At 40.5% G+C, this 16,905-nt stretch overlaps 2 protein-coding genes across 4 annotated transcripts in view; one reads left to right on the forward strand and one right to left on the reverse strand.

Annotated features, from left to right (window-relative positions):
- Positions 1-4,603: 4,603 nt before the first annotated feature.
- Positions 4,604-7,211, reverse strand: morn2 (MORN repeat containing 2). 2 transcript variants are annotated; one of them, XM_063460358.1, is made up of 7 exons: positions 7,132-7,211; positions 6,785-6,861; positions 6,651-6,683; positions 6,526-6,576; positions 6,246-6,352; positions 6,027-6,163; positions 4,604-4,757 (listed from the first exon to the last, which is right to left on the reverse strand). In XM_063460358.1, exons 2-7 carry the CDS (start codon positions 6,789-6,791, stop codon positions 4,655-4,657), a joined length of 438 nt encoding a protein of 145 aa, XP_063316428.1. In that variant the 5' UTR covers positions 6,792-6,861; positions 7,132-7,211; the 3' UTR covers positions 4,604-4,654. The 2 variants fall into 2 exon arrangements, with proteins under 2 accessions (XP_063316428.1, XP_063316429.1); XM_063460359.1 differs by lacking the exon at positions 7,132-7,211 and having other exon boundaries at positions 6,785-7,094.
- A 45-nt stretch (positions 7,212-7,256) lies between these two features.
- Positions 7,257-16,905, forward strand: part of dhx57 (DEAH (Asp-Glu-Ala-Asp/His) box polypeptide 57) — a 10,160-nt gene continuing 511 nt past the window's right edge. Inside the window, exons 1-25 of one of the 2 annotated variants that reach the window (XM_063500957.1) lie at positions 7,257-7,310; positions 7,930-7,963; positions 8,067-8,225; positions 8,318-8,596; positions 8,678-8,884; positions 9,017-9,909; positions 10,002-10,183; positions 10,303-10,424; positions 11,062-11,257; positions 11,361-11,485; positions 11,607-11,740; positions 11,830-11,884; positions 11,979-12,187; positions 12,276-12,392; positions 13,444-13,540; positions 13,705-13,878; positions 14,065-14,265; positions 14,374-14,650; positions 14,999-15,094; positions 15,183-15,266; positions 15,460-15,597; positions 15,685-15,759; positions 15,846-15,980; positions 16,071-16,271; positions 16,484-16,905. The exon at positions 16,484-16,905 is cut by the window's right edge and continues 511 nt beyond it. In XM_063500957.1, the coding sequence (XP_063357027.1) occupies positions 8,071-8,225; positions 8,318-8,596; positions 8,678-8,884; positions 9,017-9,909; positions 10,002-10,183; positions 10,303-10,424; positions 11,062-11,257; positions 11,361-11,485; positions 11,607-11,740; positions 11,830-11,884; positions 11,979-12,187; positions 12,276-12,392; positions 13,444-13,540; positions 13,705-13,878; positions 14,065-14,265; positions 14,374-14,650; positions 14,999-15,094; positions 15,183-15,266; positions 15,460-15,597; positions 15,685-15,759; positions 15,846-15,980; positions 16,071-16,271; positions 16,484-16,627 (4,296 nt within the window). In that variant the 5' untranslated portion in view covers positions 7,257-7,310; positions 7,930-7,963; positions 8,067-8,070 and the 3' untranslated portion in view covers positions 16,628-16,905. Of the gene's footprint in view, positions 7,311-7,796; positions 7,816-7,929; positions 7,964-8,066; positions 8,226-8,317; positions 8,597-8,677; positions 8,885-9,016; positions 9,910-10,001; positions 10,184-10,302; positions 10,425-11,061; positions 11,258-11,360; positions 11,486-11,606; positions 11,741-11,829; positions 11,885-11,978; positions 12,188-12,275; positions 12,393-13,443; positions 13,541-13,704; positions 13,879-14,064; positions 14,266-14,373; positions 14,651-14,998; positions 15,095-15,182; positions 15,267-15,459; positions 15,598-15,684; positions 15,760-15,845; positions 15,981-16,070; positions 16,272-16,483 lie in introns of those variants that run through there. The other variant, XM_063500959.1, reaches the window with a different exon arrangement.

A 16,905-nucleotide genomic window follows, 5' to 3' on the forward strand; every position in this document is an offset into this window, starting at 1 on the left:
GAGGGAGGGAAGAGAGGGGGGCATGAGGGCGTGGGGTGGATGTAACTGTGTGAAGGTCACACATTGAGCCTCTTGGGAGTGGTTTAAAGAGGTCGTACCAAGCAGCGCCGGCAAGAGGAAGGAGGGAAGAAGGAGCTGGCAGCTGCATGCAGCAATGGAAGAAACGACAAGAGGATCAAAGATGAGTTGTAAAATGGATCAAATAAAGAGTGCCACACACTGACATGTGCCTATAACTACTATGAACACACATGACCGGCAAGAACAGAGGTAGCAGTTATAAGAAACACCTGGTATCGCTGTAGCAGGAAACTGTTTTTTTTGGCCAGTTATACTGCCCCGCCCCCCGTGTTAGACAACAAAAACATCTATTTCTACACCATGTCCCTTTTTTTAACATGTCGGTGCTCTTCTAATTCCTCAGTGATGTTTTCCTCTTTATTTGTGTGGTCTAAACATTATGTGATAAATGATTGTTTGAAAGAACCTTTTTTTTAATTTAACACAGAGCCTACTGTAGGTATAGGGATTGTGGATTGTCGGTGATGGGTTTAAACATTTCTATTATATATTTTGTATAAAAGAGAAATGGAGCCACAGGGTTATGATAGTCCAAATGTAGAAATGGGAGCTCTTTGCTCCGAAGGCACCAAAAAAACTAAAGATAAATATACCAGCTTATTAGTGTATGGGTTTGTTCTGTGGATGTGTAAAAGTCTTTGTGTGGAGAAGGAAATCTGAAAAAATGGGAGATGTGAGTTTAAAAAACAAAATGTTTTGTCTTAAAAAAAAAATCTGTATTTTTAAGCAGAAAATTAACCTTATATACAGAAATCCTGCTATTCCAAATATCTTAGCTTCATTTTAAGCAACGTCAAACCTATAATTACTGATGTCCTCCAGGGTTTGTTTTGATACATGTCGTGCCTGCAGTTGAGTTCCATAGAAGAGGTCACGGAAACTAATTGGATGTACTTTTTATCAAAACGCTTCAGTTTTTCATATCACTTTGAATGAAGCTGTAACGCTACAGTCACACCGGGGAAAACATTGGTTGGAGGCCGCAGTGTGACCACAATTATTGCAACCATGTGCAATGAACTTGCTTTTGAAATGGTTCCTTCAAAAGGTGCAGACCAAGCCTGCAACCACTCAAGTCAGTCGCTGTCTTCAAAGCCACTGTGGTGTGCCAAGAACAAAGATATTGACGAACCAGCAACAAGATGGAGTCAGTCTTCTATCAGTCTGTCACTGAATATGGTCAAGTTGGAAATTAAATGTGTTTGTGATAATAAAGCAATCAGCTAAGATAAATCAGTGAAAACTGCAAATCTGTTGCTATCTACAGACACAGAACTTCACATCAACTGCTTATATTAAGAGTCCAGCCAGAACCTCAAAGATCTGAAATACAAATTCAGAAATGGTGACATAATTGCTGCAGGACAGCAATTTTTACAGAAAATTACACAGGAATTTAACCAAAATGCAGTCAGTTGAAAGCCAGTTGTTTTGAGTTCTCTGTTGAAAACAAAACAAACTGGCTCAGATAGATTGCAACATGTTGGTAATTTGTCTGCATTTCTAAATTAGTTGACAATTATTTGCAAACCTTTTTCTGTTTGTCTGGCAGTCAGTCTTGAATTGGACAACGACTGTTTGTTTTCTCCTAGTCACAATGAGGTTATAGTCATAGTTTCACTCAAGTGTGACTGAGCCATAATATGACCTGTGTATCACTTGTTTGAATTTGTTATTGACTGTGGAATGGGGAGGGGGTTTTTTTTGGAAGACAAGATTAGAACTAAATTTAAAAAAATGAGTGACTCAGTTAATAAATATTCTTTAAAATATACCAAAAATATAGGCATAGCATTTATTTACTCATGCATTCATTCTCATATTTGCCAATTTATCCATTTATTTCTTGTTGTTCTTTTGTTTATTTATCCATTTATTATGTTTCAACTACAACCTTTTCATTTCTCAATAATTATCTTATTATGTTATGCAAATTGAGCAGCTGTAATTTCAAGTTCATCGTAAGATCAACATCGTATCTTTTGGTTAGTTAATGCCAGGCTCAACTTGAACAGACAGAAAGCTGCTTGAAATCGTAGACACTAAGGGGGAAATAACACTGAAATAAATTCACAATTTAAAACAAATATTTTTAGTAAATTCCATCCATTCTCTTCTGCTTTTCCCTATCAGGGTCACGGGGGGCTGGAGCCTGCTATTTTTAGTACATTTTTAACAAACTGATTAAGAATTTAAATTTAATTGGAAATAAATAAACATGTGCAGTATTTGAAAAACAAGTCCAAAATTGTCTTTTTTTAAAAACAATTCTTTGTTTCCTAAATGTCAAAGCTTCAAAGTTAAAGTCTATTTTTCTTTGTTTATTTTCTATGACTTTACAGCTTCAAGATGTCTTTGGATTATTGTGGTAACAATGCAAACAGAGAAATACTCAAACAAATATTAATACATAAACAAACACAAAATAGTTTCTCTCAATGCACCAGAAACCTATTCAATAAAATACATTTTTAGACATAGTTCTGACAGATATTTGCAAACATCATTATTCAATATTATGGACATATTGGAAAGCCCACAAGTCTGTCTTGATCGTGTGTTTTCTTAGCTGTTGTGAATAGAGAAATTTATACACACAGAAGGAATTAAAATAAAAGAATGTAATTGTCCCTTTTTATGACTAAGTGAAGGCAATTTAAAAGGTTTTTCATCCAAATAATGGAACATTTATTTATTTTTTATTGATTGTTTAGTTTGGCACTCTTTGTCCTCCACAGAATTAAAGGTCACTGGTGTGTCTGTTTTGTCTTGGCACGCCACCAAGAAGCAAAACATTAGAAAACAAACAAAAAATGTTATATGAAGTGTTTCCAAAAGTTGTAATTTGTTTATTTTAAAGCAAAAAGACCTCTAGAGTGAAAACTAAATTGTTGTCTTGGCTGGACTGTGTCTGCTTGCATCCCTGAGCTTTTCTATCGAACCATCTGGAGTTATTCGAACCCATGATCGGAACAGTGGCCATTCTGTTAACTGACGCCCCACTTCCACTCAACAACAGCACAACACGCGAACCACACTGGTGGTGGCAGTTGCTACAATAATGGTGCTGCTTTTCCAGTTCAGTGCAACTTCCTTTAGGTGCGACTGCCTGAGCACCTTGATTCCTGGATATGTCTTTACTTAAGCACACAAACAAGCACAAAGGACAAAAAGCATGTACTTTTTTTTTTGTACAATTGTTGATTGTTTCAGATTGTTATTTACTTGCTTTGAGGGGTTACAAACTGTTACGTATTATCTTTGTATAGAAATAATTTTGATACTCAGTCTTGTTGAAATGTGCATGACCATGGTTCTGTTCTGTGTTCACGTGTTAATGTGGCATTTTAAATGGCTAACCTTTTTGTCTTTCCAGTCCAGTAAGAAAAGTTTTTTTTGTTTCTCGTACAGTCCCTCGTACAGTGTTGTGCACCACACAGGATTCTCTTTTTGTTTTCTTCTTCAGGAAGGCGGTATCTTTAACGATAATATTGTATACAGATTCTCAGGTTTATGGAGATGATATATATACAAATATATATATATATATATATGACAACAGTTTTAAAAGCTTCCTTGCCATTCTCTGGCTCACTACCTGTAAAGAGGAATATACGTTCTGATACACCTGAACCTCTAAACATTTACTGCATAAGCTGTGCATCGTCACGAAAACACAGTAGCTCATTGTGAGTGTTGGTCGCACTTAAAGTTCAGATGTAATGTTTATTTCTTTTTGTATCTTGTGCCAAATTTGAGTGCCATTTCCTGTTTTTATTCTCTTGTTTCTGCTATCTGCATTCAAGTCCGTACTGAAGACTTGGAATACAAAAAAAATGTGGGTTTTTTTCTACCTGAAAACTGTACAATCAGTGAAAATTGCCGTTTATTGTATCTGGGGTAATATTTCACCAGAAATGTTTAGTATTGTATGGACGTTATTACCGTATATATGTGTTTTTTGTTACTCTCACTTCCATATCTGCATATTCTAGATCCAGTAAATACTCGACACTGAAGATGTTCAGGGGTATGTGCAATTACACATCCATAGAGGCATTATACGATAGAGTGACAGATTACAATATCAGAGTTGCAGAGTTGCTTATTAAACAGTGTTGAACACTTGTGTTTGTTTGTCGACTCATTTTAATTCGCTGGCCGAGTTGTCGGAGGGGTTATGTGGGGCAGAAAGCCAGTTCACACACAAAGCTGTGTGTACACACACTGAAGGTCAAAATGACCACATACTCACTCTTCCCCAGGCCAATGTTCCAGCAGTTTGGGTACAGCTGTTATGGATGGGGACATGAGCCCCTCTGGGATTGGATGGTGGTGCAGTGATAATAAAATTGCCCTGCACTTGTCCTTCACTCTCACAAAGAGTCAAGACACAGTATTGTAGATACTTGACTCACTTATGCCAGCGATAGTCACCCACTAATATATGAAGTGAAAGAAAATGTGCACAAGATCTTGTATGAAAAACAAAATACAGAAGAAGTTTGTTGTCTGATACAGTTACATTTTAATGTTATAGTTATATGGTGCCAAAGTGTGGTATTTGTTTTGCCTAAAGATTGTGTTGCAATTTGAGTCCAAGCGCTGCTTTGCCGTGGAACTCCCCCGTCCAGACCAGTCCCTGTGCGCTAATGAAGGCCCCATCTCCCTCCAACCTGGAACACACCAGTAAAAACAGCTAAAATCTTCAATTTCATCTGCTTGAACCAAACAAAGCCAAAGAAACAACAACTACTGGGTTATACACGCGTTTAGTTGTAACTAAACGCGTACAATAAATGAAAATAAGGAAAGATCATAAATTTGAGTCTGGTCTGGATACAGTTCATCCAAACAGTTGTTGTTACCATATATTCTTTAAATTTATTATGTCGGGGTCCCGGGGTTTGACCTATGAAGGAAGTTTAACATAGCCAGGTTTCCTTTGTGTTAGCTGGCTTGACCAAACCCAAGAACTCCAGCTGGGAAACAAACGGGTACTTTCTGCCTCATGCTTGACTATTCTTAAGACTAAAAAAGATTAATTGAGCAGAAACTACTCCAATCACAGAAATTGTCACATGAACAGATTATAAAGAATGTGGAAATATGCAAATAAAGATGTAACTAATCAATGTTCTACTCTGTGTTCAAGAAGCTGCAGCGTAAAATTGATTTAGAGCAGGTTGGGGACCAAGCATAAAATTAGATTTATGCTTTTTTTTTTTTTAATATCACCAGCTGAGATTATTTAAATTCCTCTTTTGGTTCCTGCTTTGATTTTACTGTTATTCCAGTCTTCCTAGTGTTTCCCTGACTTCCCCACTGTTTTGTCTATGTAGTAGCACCTTCTACTTATTATCATGTTTTAGTGTTCAGTCTTATTATTTCAGTGTTTATAATTTGTCCTTTAGCTATTTCCTGCTTTACTTTGATAGTTGGTTTCCTAATGTGTCAGGTTTCACTCTTTCATTCGCGCCCGCTTCTCTGGTTGTGGTTGTCTTTGCCTGTGCTTGATTACTTTCACCTGTGCTTGGTTCCCCACCTGTTTCTCATCCTCAGTCGATCACTTGTGCATATATACTGACCTGTTTTTCAACCTTGTCATTGTCATATCTTGGCTATATTTTGGTTCCCAGGTTGGACTGTATAATCATAAGATTAGAATAATCCAGTTTGAACTTTGGAATTTTTGTTTGTTCCCACATCCTGCATTTGAATCTTCCCCACACTTTAAATCTCGTCTGATCGTCGGGTGCTTTAAGAACTGTACTGGGTTTGTCTGGGATTTCTTGTTTAGTCAATTGCATCTCCTGTGCAAACTCCCAAATGACATGTTTGTGTCTTTTAAGATAAAAACGCTCATATAGTAGTTGTCTTTAATATTTATCTGATCTTTTTTTTCAGAAAATATTTTTAAAAAGGCATTTGGCTTTTTCTTTTACCTGTTATTGCTAAAGTGACTTTTACACATAGAACCATCTGGGAAGGTGTATGTTCCTGTGCCGTTGTACATGTTGTCTTTGAATTCTCCTTCATATTGTGCTCCAGAGGGATACTGCATGGTCCCTCTACCATGCATCTGGGAGAGCGACAGAGAGGGAGATTATATTTGTCTAACCACATGGTAAAAATAACTGATGTTTGAGGTAGTAAATGCATACTTTGTCCTCATGCCACTCTCCAGTGTATGTGATGCCACTTGCTGAGGTGTGTTTACCAGCACCGCTCCTCACCAGTGCTCCACATGCAGATCTGCTGCACTCTCCCTCTGTGGAGAACAGAGGTTCATACATAACTAGCATAGACGTAAATTTCATCTGAGCAGTCACATTGAGGCATTGTGTATTGCTTTAACCAAGAATTAGGTCTCTTCTTCCCAAGATTTTTACACGTGAAAATGTTTCACGTGTAAAGCCGGATCATCAGCCAGCTATAACTTACCATATCTGTCTCCGTTTGGAAAAATGTAGGAGACTTTTAGAGGTCCACCCCCTGTAAACAAATACACATTTATTCACGCTGTCGCAAGAATACGCAAACTGTGGAAGCGCGAAGAGGATATTTACCATCAGTGTTCAAAGAATCGCTTCCTTTCTTATCTGAAAATGAAAATCACACCGAATCAGAACAGGATTTGTGTGTGTGTGTGAGTGTGCGCAGACTAGGTGTTAGAACTCAGATCTTCACAATCACACTCTACCAGACATCCGTGACAGCTTCCCCCAGCTGGCAGATGGTTGTCAGAGCCGAGAGCAAATGCTGTGTTCTGGCCAACTTCTTCAATGTGAAAAGTCAGACAGTTGATTAGAAAGTTGTGACTATGACACAAGTTACAACCGCACTGTAGCTGTTCACTTTGACTCGCCCTTAAATATAGCTAATGCTGCCAGTAAGCCGGGGGTCCTGTGTTTTAAAGGCAGTTAGAGGCTAGCTCCCTGTTACCATGGTTACGGAATTGGTGAAAACTAATATCTTTAACGGCTTGTGCGAAGCTTTAAAAGCGTTTTATTAAGCTACCATTTTTAAATAACAAGAAGAAAGGCTTACCGCCGCTAAAACCTTCGACTTTAACCTTGTCGAGTGACCGAGAGATACTGTTTTCTAACTTTTTATTGTGTGTTTTTTTTTTCTAAGTGCGAACGTAAACCGGAAAAGAAACTTTGAACTCAAGAGTTTGGGCCAATAGAAGAGATGCAGGCTACCGGTGGTCAGAGCAGCTGGTTCAGGTTTGTTCGCAATTGTTATTAAAGTTTCGTTTTTCAGTTTGTTGCGCACTTTACCGATTATAACATGGCTCTGTACTTTTTGACATTTTTAAAGCATTTAGACTCACTGACTTGACTTGCCGGGAGGCTTTTTTCAGTTAGCTTACTGTTACATTAAAAGTGATGAGTGCGCTTGCTAGCTGTTAGCTCGTTAGCTAGCCGACTCCTTATACTTGAAGATGACTAACGTGCAGCACCTTACTTCCACATTATTCCTTATATGTTCTGGTCTTTTGTACTTTGCCTGTAGCCAGCCACCTAGCCGTGGGGTTAATCGGTCATCGCCCTGACTGGGTTGTTAGTCTGCACGTTAAGTTTGATTGCATAATTGTAGCCACCAGCGCTGTGTGTCAGCCACCATCTCATTGCTCGCACTTGAATTGAAGTGCCACGGCCAGCCAGCCCACAGCGATGTGTGACTGTGCTCTGCAGAGGGTGGACAGTAGTAGCTGCCTGCTCTTCCCGGGTCCGCAACCAGTAGCTCTCTCTCCCTCATCTATCTAGGATTTCTTTGGGGGGGTATACTCCCAGGGTTGGAAAGATTTATTCAGACCATGCTTTTTAATATCTCTTTTCGCAGATTGTTTGCTGCTATGATTGGACACTGATTGAGTGTGAGTATATTCTGACAGCAGTGTTTTTTCTTCTTTTTTAATAGTCAATTTGGTATTTGTACTGGTGTTTATGTAATGAAACTGTTCGTGTGTCTTTTGATAGAGAAATGAACGCAAGGAGACGAGGTGGGAAGCCCAACAGAGGAGGTGGGAGATGTAATAAACGAGGAGGAGGAGGAGGTGGAAATCGGAAAGGAGGAACCAGGCTCTGGGATGACGGGGATGATTTTAACCTTGATTTTGGACCCTCTTATTTCAGCAGGTGTTAATTTATATTGAAGAAATATTTAGGTTTGTGTGCTCGGCTTCAGTTGATTTCCTATCATTTTGCCTCGTGTCTCGTTCTGTCTGCAGATCAAATAAAGGACGAGGTGGTGGCGCCCATGCTGGTGGCAGGGATGGTGGTCGAGGAGGAAGGAAAGCTAGGGATCGAGACCGAGATGGGAAAAGTAGTAGCAAGGCTCTGCCAAGGTCCTTGACGAGTACCAGGATGCACCCAAAGGTCAGTGATTGCATCAGACCAGAGGTGAGCAGTATGCCCTTGCAGAAGATCTTCATGACTAATGAGAACCAGGAACAACTCAAGGAGTTGCTGAGGAATTTACAGACTCAGGACTCTGATGAACTGTATGAGTAAGTACATACTCACTTGTTTGAAAAGAATAATTAGAAAGCTAGGAAATAAACTCATGCAACCCTCTGTTTGTTCCTTAGTGATTCTGGTTCAGATTATTCCGGGCTAGATGAGGAGGAAGAAGAGGAATTTGATGAATTGGATTACCGTGAGGAAGGCCAGTTTTGGGCCACAAATGATGAGCCTGTGGAGAAAGCAGAGAGCCCAGCATTTGACCTAGAATTTGAAGATGAACAGCCCAGCCCTGAACCTGTTATCTCCTTATTTGCCATAGGAAAGCTCTGCAGGTGATTTCAAATTTTATGTTGTATTTCCAGCACCTTACCTATGAGCTAAGTCAGATGTTCTGAATCTGTGCTTTTGTGTGTAAATATAATTAGCTTCTAACCCACTGCTTTCTCATAATTTCCTCTGTGTAGATATGGTTTTGACAGGGAGCGCAGCAAACAGGCGCTGGAAGCTGGTGGAGGAGAGTTTGGGGCAACTTTGGAACAGCTCCTCAAACAGATTTTCACTGAGCGCTATGGTCAGAAAGCAGTTTCCCCTGATGGACTTGATGAGGTGCCTTTGGATGAGTGTATAAACCAAAGGCAGGAGGAGGCCTTGGCTCTAGCTGCTATTTATGGCGAGCGCTTCAGTGAGCGCATTGCCAATGCTGTATGGACAGTAACCCTGGACCTGTCGTTCCTCTCACGATCTCCTGTTAAGAAAGAAGGAGTGGTAGGTGGAGGAGCTCCAAACTTTGGTGACATCTGCAAATTCTACATGAAAGGTCAAGGCTGCCGCTATGGAGACAAATGCAGGTTCAAACATGAATTTCCCAAAAAAGACATGTCTGTGGCTGGTTCCTCGGACCTGAAGGGCCCAGGCCAGCCTGGTGTCAGCAGCTATTCTCCTCCTGAGTATGAGCTGGAAGTTCGTTTCTCCAAAGGGAACCGTTACCCTTTTCAAGCACCAATAGTTGCCTTCAGTACCAATGATGAGTCTCTCTGGGCTGCGGGGAGGCTCCATGTGACTGAGAGATTATTTGGAGAGGCATTGTCTGCAGCAGAGAGCAACCAGCCTGTTGTTTACACCCTGATAACCTTGTGTGAGGATGAAAATACCATGAAAGAACTATTGTCCATACGGCATCACAAATACAGCACCCCACCTCCTGTTGTTGTTGTTCCTCCACCCTTTCCTGCCATAGCAAAGAGTAAAACTGTAAGGAGCAAAGCTTCTGAGGAGAGCATGAATACCATCACCAGCAGTAGTAACCATGCAAGCAGCGGGAGGGCTGCTGCATCTAACAACCCGAGGACCACAGATAGTAAGTTGGATAGACACATACATTTTTGCTATATATTTTCTGTTGTTTCTTTATACAATAGAGAGCTGTATTTAATTCTGCTCACTTTTTAGTAAAACGGACAGTGGATGCAGAGGAGCTGGAAGAGAAAGACGAGGATGAGAGTGACCACGCAGTTCCAGTTAAGAACGACAGTTACGTCAAGCTAAAGGGGAAGATGGTGAAAAAGCACAATACGATGGGCAATCTGCTGCTAGAAAACAGCAAGCTGTGCAAAGAGTTCAGTAGGAAACAGGTGGGTCTTAGGAAAAAAATGTGTATATATTTTTTGTTTTTCTTCCTCCACATCCTTCTCAGTATGATGCATCTCTTGTAATCTGTTTCCGATTTCCTTTGGTTCCTCTGTCAAACCAGTCCTCCAGACGCTACAGTTCTATGCTTGAACAGAGGAAGAATCTTCCAGCTTGGCAAGAAAAAGAGCACATCCTAGATGCACTGGACCAGTGTCAGGTGCTGGTGATCAGTGGCATGACTGGGTAGGTCCCAGAGTTTTACCGTGACTTATAAATTAAAAATAATATATATTCTAATCATACTGATCCACTCTTTCAGCCTTCCCCCCCCCCCCCAACCAATAGCAAGTCAAATGTGATGTATGGATATATGAAGGGTTTTAGCTTGTATGGAATTAAAAACATTTACATCAGATATATTAAAATTGAAAGTTTATAAATGAGATCTACTATGGCTTTCCTTACTTTTTGTCATATCTGCTGTTATATTGTTTTAATTTTTTGAAGTTTTAAATAATGAGATCAGTTTATGTACATAGGTAATCTCGATGAACCAAAAGCTCAGGTTTCACATTGTTCTAAACTCTCATTCTTTTGTACTCTGGGTTTTGTGTGAAAATGGTTAAGGATAGATGGTTCAATATGATCATCATATAATATAAAAATCATATATAAACTTAGACAGAAACCTGCTGTGGCTGAACAGACGGCCTGCACCAAAGTCCAGTGTAAGATTAATATAAAAGAGGATTTGAGTTTGAAAGAAGTATAAAAATTCACCTTCACAAAAAAAGACACTAGACATGCCTGTGATTATTGCCTGTTCCTAAACATGACTGTGTTTCATGTGCTTTTTTGAATTAATGTGACTTTTCTGCAGGTGTGGTAAGACCACTCAGGTTCCTCAGTTCATTCTGGATGCCTCTTTGAGTGGCCCCGTGGAGCAGGTGGCCAACATCATCTGCACGCAGCCTCGCCGCATTTCTGCCATGTCAGTGGCTCAGAGAGTGGCACAGGAGCGCGCAGAGTGTCTGGGGAACTCTGTGGGCTACCAGATCCGCCTGGAGAGTGTCAGGGTACAGATACAGATGTAAAAACATCTACAATACAGCATTCTGGTTGTCTGCTTTTTATATTAATACTATATACTCTTCCAACACTGACTGCTCCTTTTATCAGACTTCAGCCACCAGGCTGTTGTACTGCACCACAGGGGTGTTGCTGAGGAGACTGGAGGGTGAGGCGGACCTCAAAGGAGCCACGCATGTCATCGTGGATGAGGTGCACGAGCGAACAGAGGAGAGGTGAGATAGAAATACTTCAGCTTAATGGCACTTGTATTGTAATGTGTGGAAAAATGAACCTGGAAAAAAAAATTTAAGCTGCTTCTTTGTTTTTTGTCTCTTAATCTGCTGTTATTTTCAGTGACTTTCTGCTGCTGGTGCTCAAAGACTTGATGGTGCAAAGGCCTGACTTGAAGATTATCCTCATGAGTGCCACTCTTAATGCAAACCTCTTTTCTGACTATTTCTATAACTGTCCTACTATCCACATACCAGGTAATCTATTAGCAGAACTGACAAATTCTGTTCTTACACCTCATTCTATACATTCCCCTCTTCATTCTAATAAATGTGTGTTGTTCCAGGGCGCACCTTTCCTGTTGACCAGTTTTTTCTTGAAGATGCCATTGCTAAAACTCGGTAAATACATTTTAAAACATTTAAGTAAACCATAGACTGTCTTTACAATTTGCGTCGTAACACAATGGTTTGTGTATTGTGCTGTTTTTTCCAGCTATGTCATTGAGGATGGTAGTCCTTACATGCGCTCAGGAAAACAGAATCAGTCTACCACGGGTGCCCGAAGCAGAGGGGACCTGAGGGATGCGGTAGATGATTTGAGTGATGTCTGGAGCTTCATGTCTTTCTGTAATAAAGACTTTGTCAAAGACTCAGTCCCAGACCAACAGCTCGGCCTGCAGGATCTCACCATCAGATACAAAGGTGAAATGAAAATATATTTAGGTTTTAATCAAATAAGCTGCCAGTGCCTACCAGGGCATAAATGTCAAATTTTGCATTGCTGATGCAGATACTAAGAAGTCTGTGCTCAAAACCATCGCCACAATGGACCTGGACAAGATCAACATGGACCTGGTGGAAAGCTTGCTGGAGTGGATAGTAGAAGGAAAGCACAACTACCCACCTGGTAAGAAAAAACACTGACAGCAAAGCAATCTAACTCATGATAAAGAAGCAGTTGACTAGGAGGTTATGATCCTTTGCTCTGGAAATGAGGAAAAATGGAAAAGTATTTCTTTAAAAAAAAAAAAAGACAAAGGAAAAAAACAACAACAACACGAGTCCTCTCCAAAAATATTACTAGACAGTGACAAGTTGTTGGCATTTTCTTGATGAACATTTGGCTGTTTTTTTGTTTTGTTTTTTTTTTGTTTTTTTTACTTGTTTTGAAAGTCCAGTCAATTTTGCTACATTGTTGGAAGCTGTGCAGAACCATGTGAAATGTAGCACGCTGTAAACACTGAAACCAGCAGATAATACTATTTACTACCTGCCCTGCATATTTTACAAATCCCCTTAGCTTCCTGTTAGATTATTGTGACAACTTGAGAGCATGGGAAGCACCAGTGGGGCAATGTGACTTGATGTGTGATATTTTAATTTCCCCTTCCACTCCCACTCCATTTTCATTTTTAGTCTTAATCTTTAAAAAACTGATTAACATTGTATAATTACATTTGCTAATAAATGGTCCCATTATTATAATTATTAAGCTACACAACAGTATATAAAGTAATATACTGTTTTGTTTTTTTCTAGGTCAAAACAAAAACACAATGGTATATTACTTCATATACTATAGCTCAGTCGGTAGAACAGGTTGCATACTAACCGGAAGGTTGGCGGTTCTGCTCCAGTCTGCACGCCAAATATCCTTGGGCAAGACTAACCCTATGTTGCTCTATGATGCATCTATCGGAGTATGAATGTGTTTGTGAATGTTAGATAGGCTTAGAAAAACAGCTTAGAAGAAGTACTTGTGTGAATGGGTGTGATTGGGTGAATGAACAAGTTGTGTAAAGCGCTTTGAGTGCTCAGATAGAATAGAAAAGCGTTATATAAGAGCCAGTCCAGTTAACATTACCATATACAGGTAGCCAGTAAGTCTCTGATGGTACTGATCTGGTTTGGGGACAGCTGTGAAGCTGAACACTGGTTATGTTGCTTTGTGTCTGCAGGTGCAGTGCTGGTGTTTTTGCCAGGCCTCGCTGAGATCAAGATGCTCTATGAGCAGCTTCAGTCCAATAGAATGTTCAACAACAGGGGCGCGTCCAGGTCTGTGTGTGTTTTATGGCAACACTTGGTTTGCAATTGTTGTGTATAAAATGAAGCTAAAAGCTGAACCTGTGGGTTTTTTTTTTTTTTTTTTTTTTGTGTGTGTGTGTGTGAAAAATTTTGACTGAAACACATTAACTGTAACTTTTGGTCATGCCCATCAGGTGCGTGGTGTACCCACTTCACTCAACATTGTCCAATGAGGAGCAGCAGGCAGTTTTTAGCCGGCCTCCAGATGGTGTCACAAAGATCATCATCTCCACCAACATCGCTGAGACCTCAGTAACCATCGACGACGTGGTTTATGTCATCGACTCCGGAAAGATGAAGGAGAAAAGGTAACCTTTTATTATGCTAGCCCTAAATGCTCATTTTTGACAGTTTCAGGTTGTGAATTATACTTCTTGTTTTTTATAAGGCCCATGCAATCATATTAAAATGGTTTCGTGATACATGAAGATGCACTGATATATGCTCAAATCCACAAATCTCTAAGTCTCCCTCGATATTTTTTTTTCTTTCAGGTACGATTCATCTAAAAGCATGGAGAGCCTGGAGGACACGTGGGTTTCTCAAGCTAACGCGCTGCAGAGAAAGGGTCGAGCAGGTCGCGTGGCCTCGGGGGTCTGCTTCCACCTCTTCACCAGCCACTGCTTTAAACACCAGCTGGCTGAGCAGCAGCTGCCCGAGATCCAGAGAGTGCCTCTAGAGCAGCTCTGTCTCCGGTAGAGCCGTCTGTTTTTCCCACATAACTTTGACTATAAAATGCAAATGGCATTTGATTTGGAGAAATTCCAAAACGGTTGTTCACAACACTGACCTTTCTGTAACAGAATCAAGATCCTGGATGTGTTTGCGGAGCAGCTGCTGGAGTCGGTCTTCTCTCGGCTCATCGAGCCCCCGACAACGGGAAGCTTGGACGCTGCCAAGCAGCGCCTTCAGGACCTGGGAGCTCTGACCACAGATGAGAAGCTGACCCCGCTGGGCTACCACCTGGCCTGCCTGCCTGTCGACGTGCGCATCGGAAAGCTCATGCTGTTCGGTGCCATCTTCCGCTGCCTTGACCCAGCACTCACCATTGCTGCAAGTCTGGCCTTCAAATCCCCATTTGTAAGAAGGCGCTAGTTTCTGTTGAGAGACGCTATGTGCAGTTCATCTGCAGCATGCCACTGATTTTAGGCTCATTAACAATTACAAATATAGTACACAGCGCAGTAATGAGCTGCTTCGTCTTTTATGTTTGTTTTTAACAGATAGGAGGTTACATAATGACATTTAATTATAATATTATTATTTAATTATATATATTATAATAATAATAATAACAATAACAATAACAATAATAACAATAATAATAATAATTATTATTATAATGACATTTATTTGTTTTTTATGATTATGTATATTTGTAATGCAAGTGTCTAATTCTATGGAAATGAAAATCTGGTTTGCTTCCAGGTGTCTCCATGGGATAAGCGAGAGGAAGCAAATGAAAAGAAACTGGAGTTTGCAGTGGCTAATAGTGACCATCTAGCTTTGTTACAGGCATACAAGGTCCCTACTGCACTTGCTTATTGTGATAAGATAATTCAAAGATGTTGAAATATATACAGATAACATAAAAAATATTTTTTTCATGCAGGGATGGTGCTCCGCAGCAAGGAATGGCCACCGTGCCAGCTTCCTCTACTGCAGGGAGAACTTCCTGTCATGGCGGGGTTTACAGGTGAGGCAGTGGTGTCCAGAATCACTTAATGATGGTCTACAGTATAATTCTGATCTTCTGTTTGAATATAAATCTAAAGCAGTGCTAAAGCTTATGAAGTTCTTCCACTGTATTCAGATTTAATTTCAAATGGCCCGAGCAGTGTGTTTTTATATGAAAAATACTTGAAATGGTGAATTGTGACCTTTGGCAGGAGATCGCCAGTCTGAAGAGGCAGTTTGCTGAGTTGTTGTCTGACATTGGCTTCATCAAGGAGGGACTGAAGGCCAGGATTATTGAGCAAATGTCTTCCAAGGGTACTGATGGGGTCATGGAAGCTACTGGCCCTGAGGTGACACAAATCTAAATCACTGAATCAGTGATTCAAGGGTTAATCTTGGAGAAAATAATTCAAAAATTCTGATATTTTGCATCTCAGGCAAACCTAAATTCCAGAAACATCCGGCTGATGTCCGCCATGCTGTGTGCTGCCCTCTATCCCAACGTGGTCCAGGTGTGCATAGTCCCCCTCTATGTCATACAAGTAAAGAACATAAAGCCAAACAGAAGTATGAAACATTCACGCTTGATGTCCTCCAGGTACGAGCTCCTCAAGGGACTTACAAGAAGACGGGCACGGGAGTGATGAAGATGCAACCCAAAGCCAACGAGCTCCGCTTTGTGACCAAGAACGACGGTTACGTCCACGTGCATCCATCATCCGTCAACTACACGGTGAGGTTAGGGGAAAAAAAAAAAGATACACTCCAAATTAAACAACTTGTAGGAGAAATAAGTCTCATCTTTCTGTTCTTTATGGACCAGGTTCGCCATTACAACAGTCCCTACCTGGTTTACCATGAGAAGGTGAAAACAAGTCGCGTTTTCATCAGGGACTGCAGCATGGTGTCCGTTTACCCGCTGGTGCTGTTTGGATGCGGACAGGTCAACGTGGAGCTGCACAGAAGGGAGTTTGTCATCTCCCTGGATGATGGGTGGATCCGATTTGCTGCTGCTTCACACCAGGTCAGAGAATCTGATTTTTTTTTTTGATCACATGAACAAAAAGTTATAGCTGGCTCAGAGCTTAGTATTGCAATGGGCTTACAAGCTGTGTAGAGTTTATATGCTTTAAAGGTTTAACAAGTTTTATGGAGAGTGCAAGCAAGACAACTGAACAACTACAACATATAAATTAACATATATGTTACTACATGTGCTTGTGTGATTATATCCAGGTGGCTGAGCTTTTGAAGGAGCTGCGCTGGGAGCTGGACCTGCTTCTGGAGGATAAGATCAAAAACCCGAGCATGGACCTGTGCAGCTGCCCCCGTGGCTCCAGCATCATACAAATGATCGTCCACCTCATCTCTACAGAGTAGTTCTGCTACTTAAAGCTTCCTTGATTATTATTTCTTTATTTAAAGGGCTCAGATGCATGGAGCTCCAGTGTAAATGTCTTTTGTGCTCCTGCATCACTCCCACAAAGTCTTTATTAAAAATTATTTAAAAAGTCAATATTACTGCATTGATGGTGGATAATCAGAGGAAGATTAGCAGGGCAAATACTTGACATGAGCTCAGTTTCAATATACCACAATGTTGCCACCTTACACTTAAAAGCGTTGTTTTCCACCGAGTTGCTGTTGTACTCGAGATT

The sequence above is a fragment of the Pelmatolapia mariae genome, linkage group LG17, assembly GCF_036321145.2.
Source record: "Pelmatolapia mariae isolate MD_Pm_ZW linkage group LG17, Pm_UMD_F_2, whole genome shotgun sequence".
In the NCBI taxonomy this organism is placed as follows: domain Eukaryota; kingdom Metazoa; phylum Chordata; class Actinopteri; order Cichliformes; family Cichlidae; genus Pelmatolapia; species Pelmatolapia mariae.

Coding starts and splice junctions, on each gene's coding strand:
- morn2 (XM_063460358.1), bottom strand. Junction 6,577..6,650: donor CGATTCTTTGAACACTGATG/GTAAATATCCTC, acceptor ATTTGTTTACAG/GGGGTGGACCTCTAAAAGTC. Junction 6,353..6,525: donor TCCAAACGGAGACAGATATG/GTAAGTTATAGC, acceptor TGTTCTCCACAG/AGGGAGAGTGCAGCAGATCT.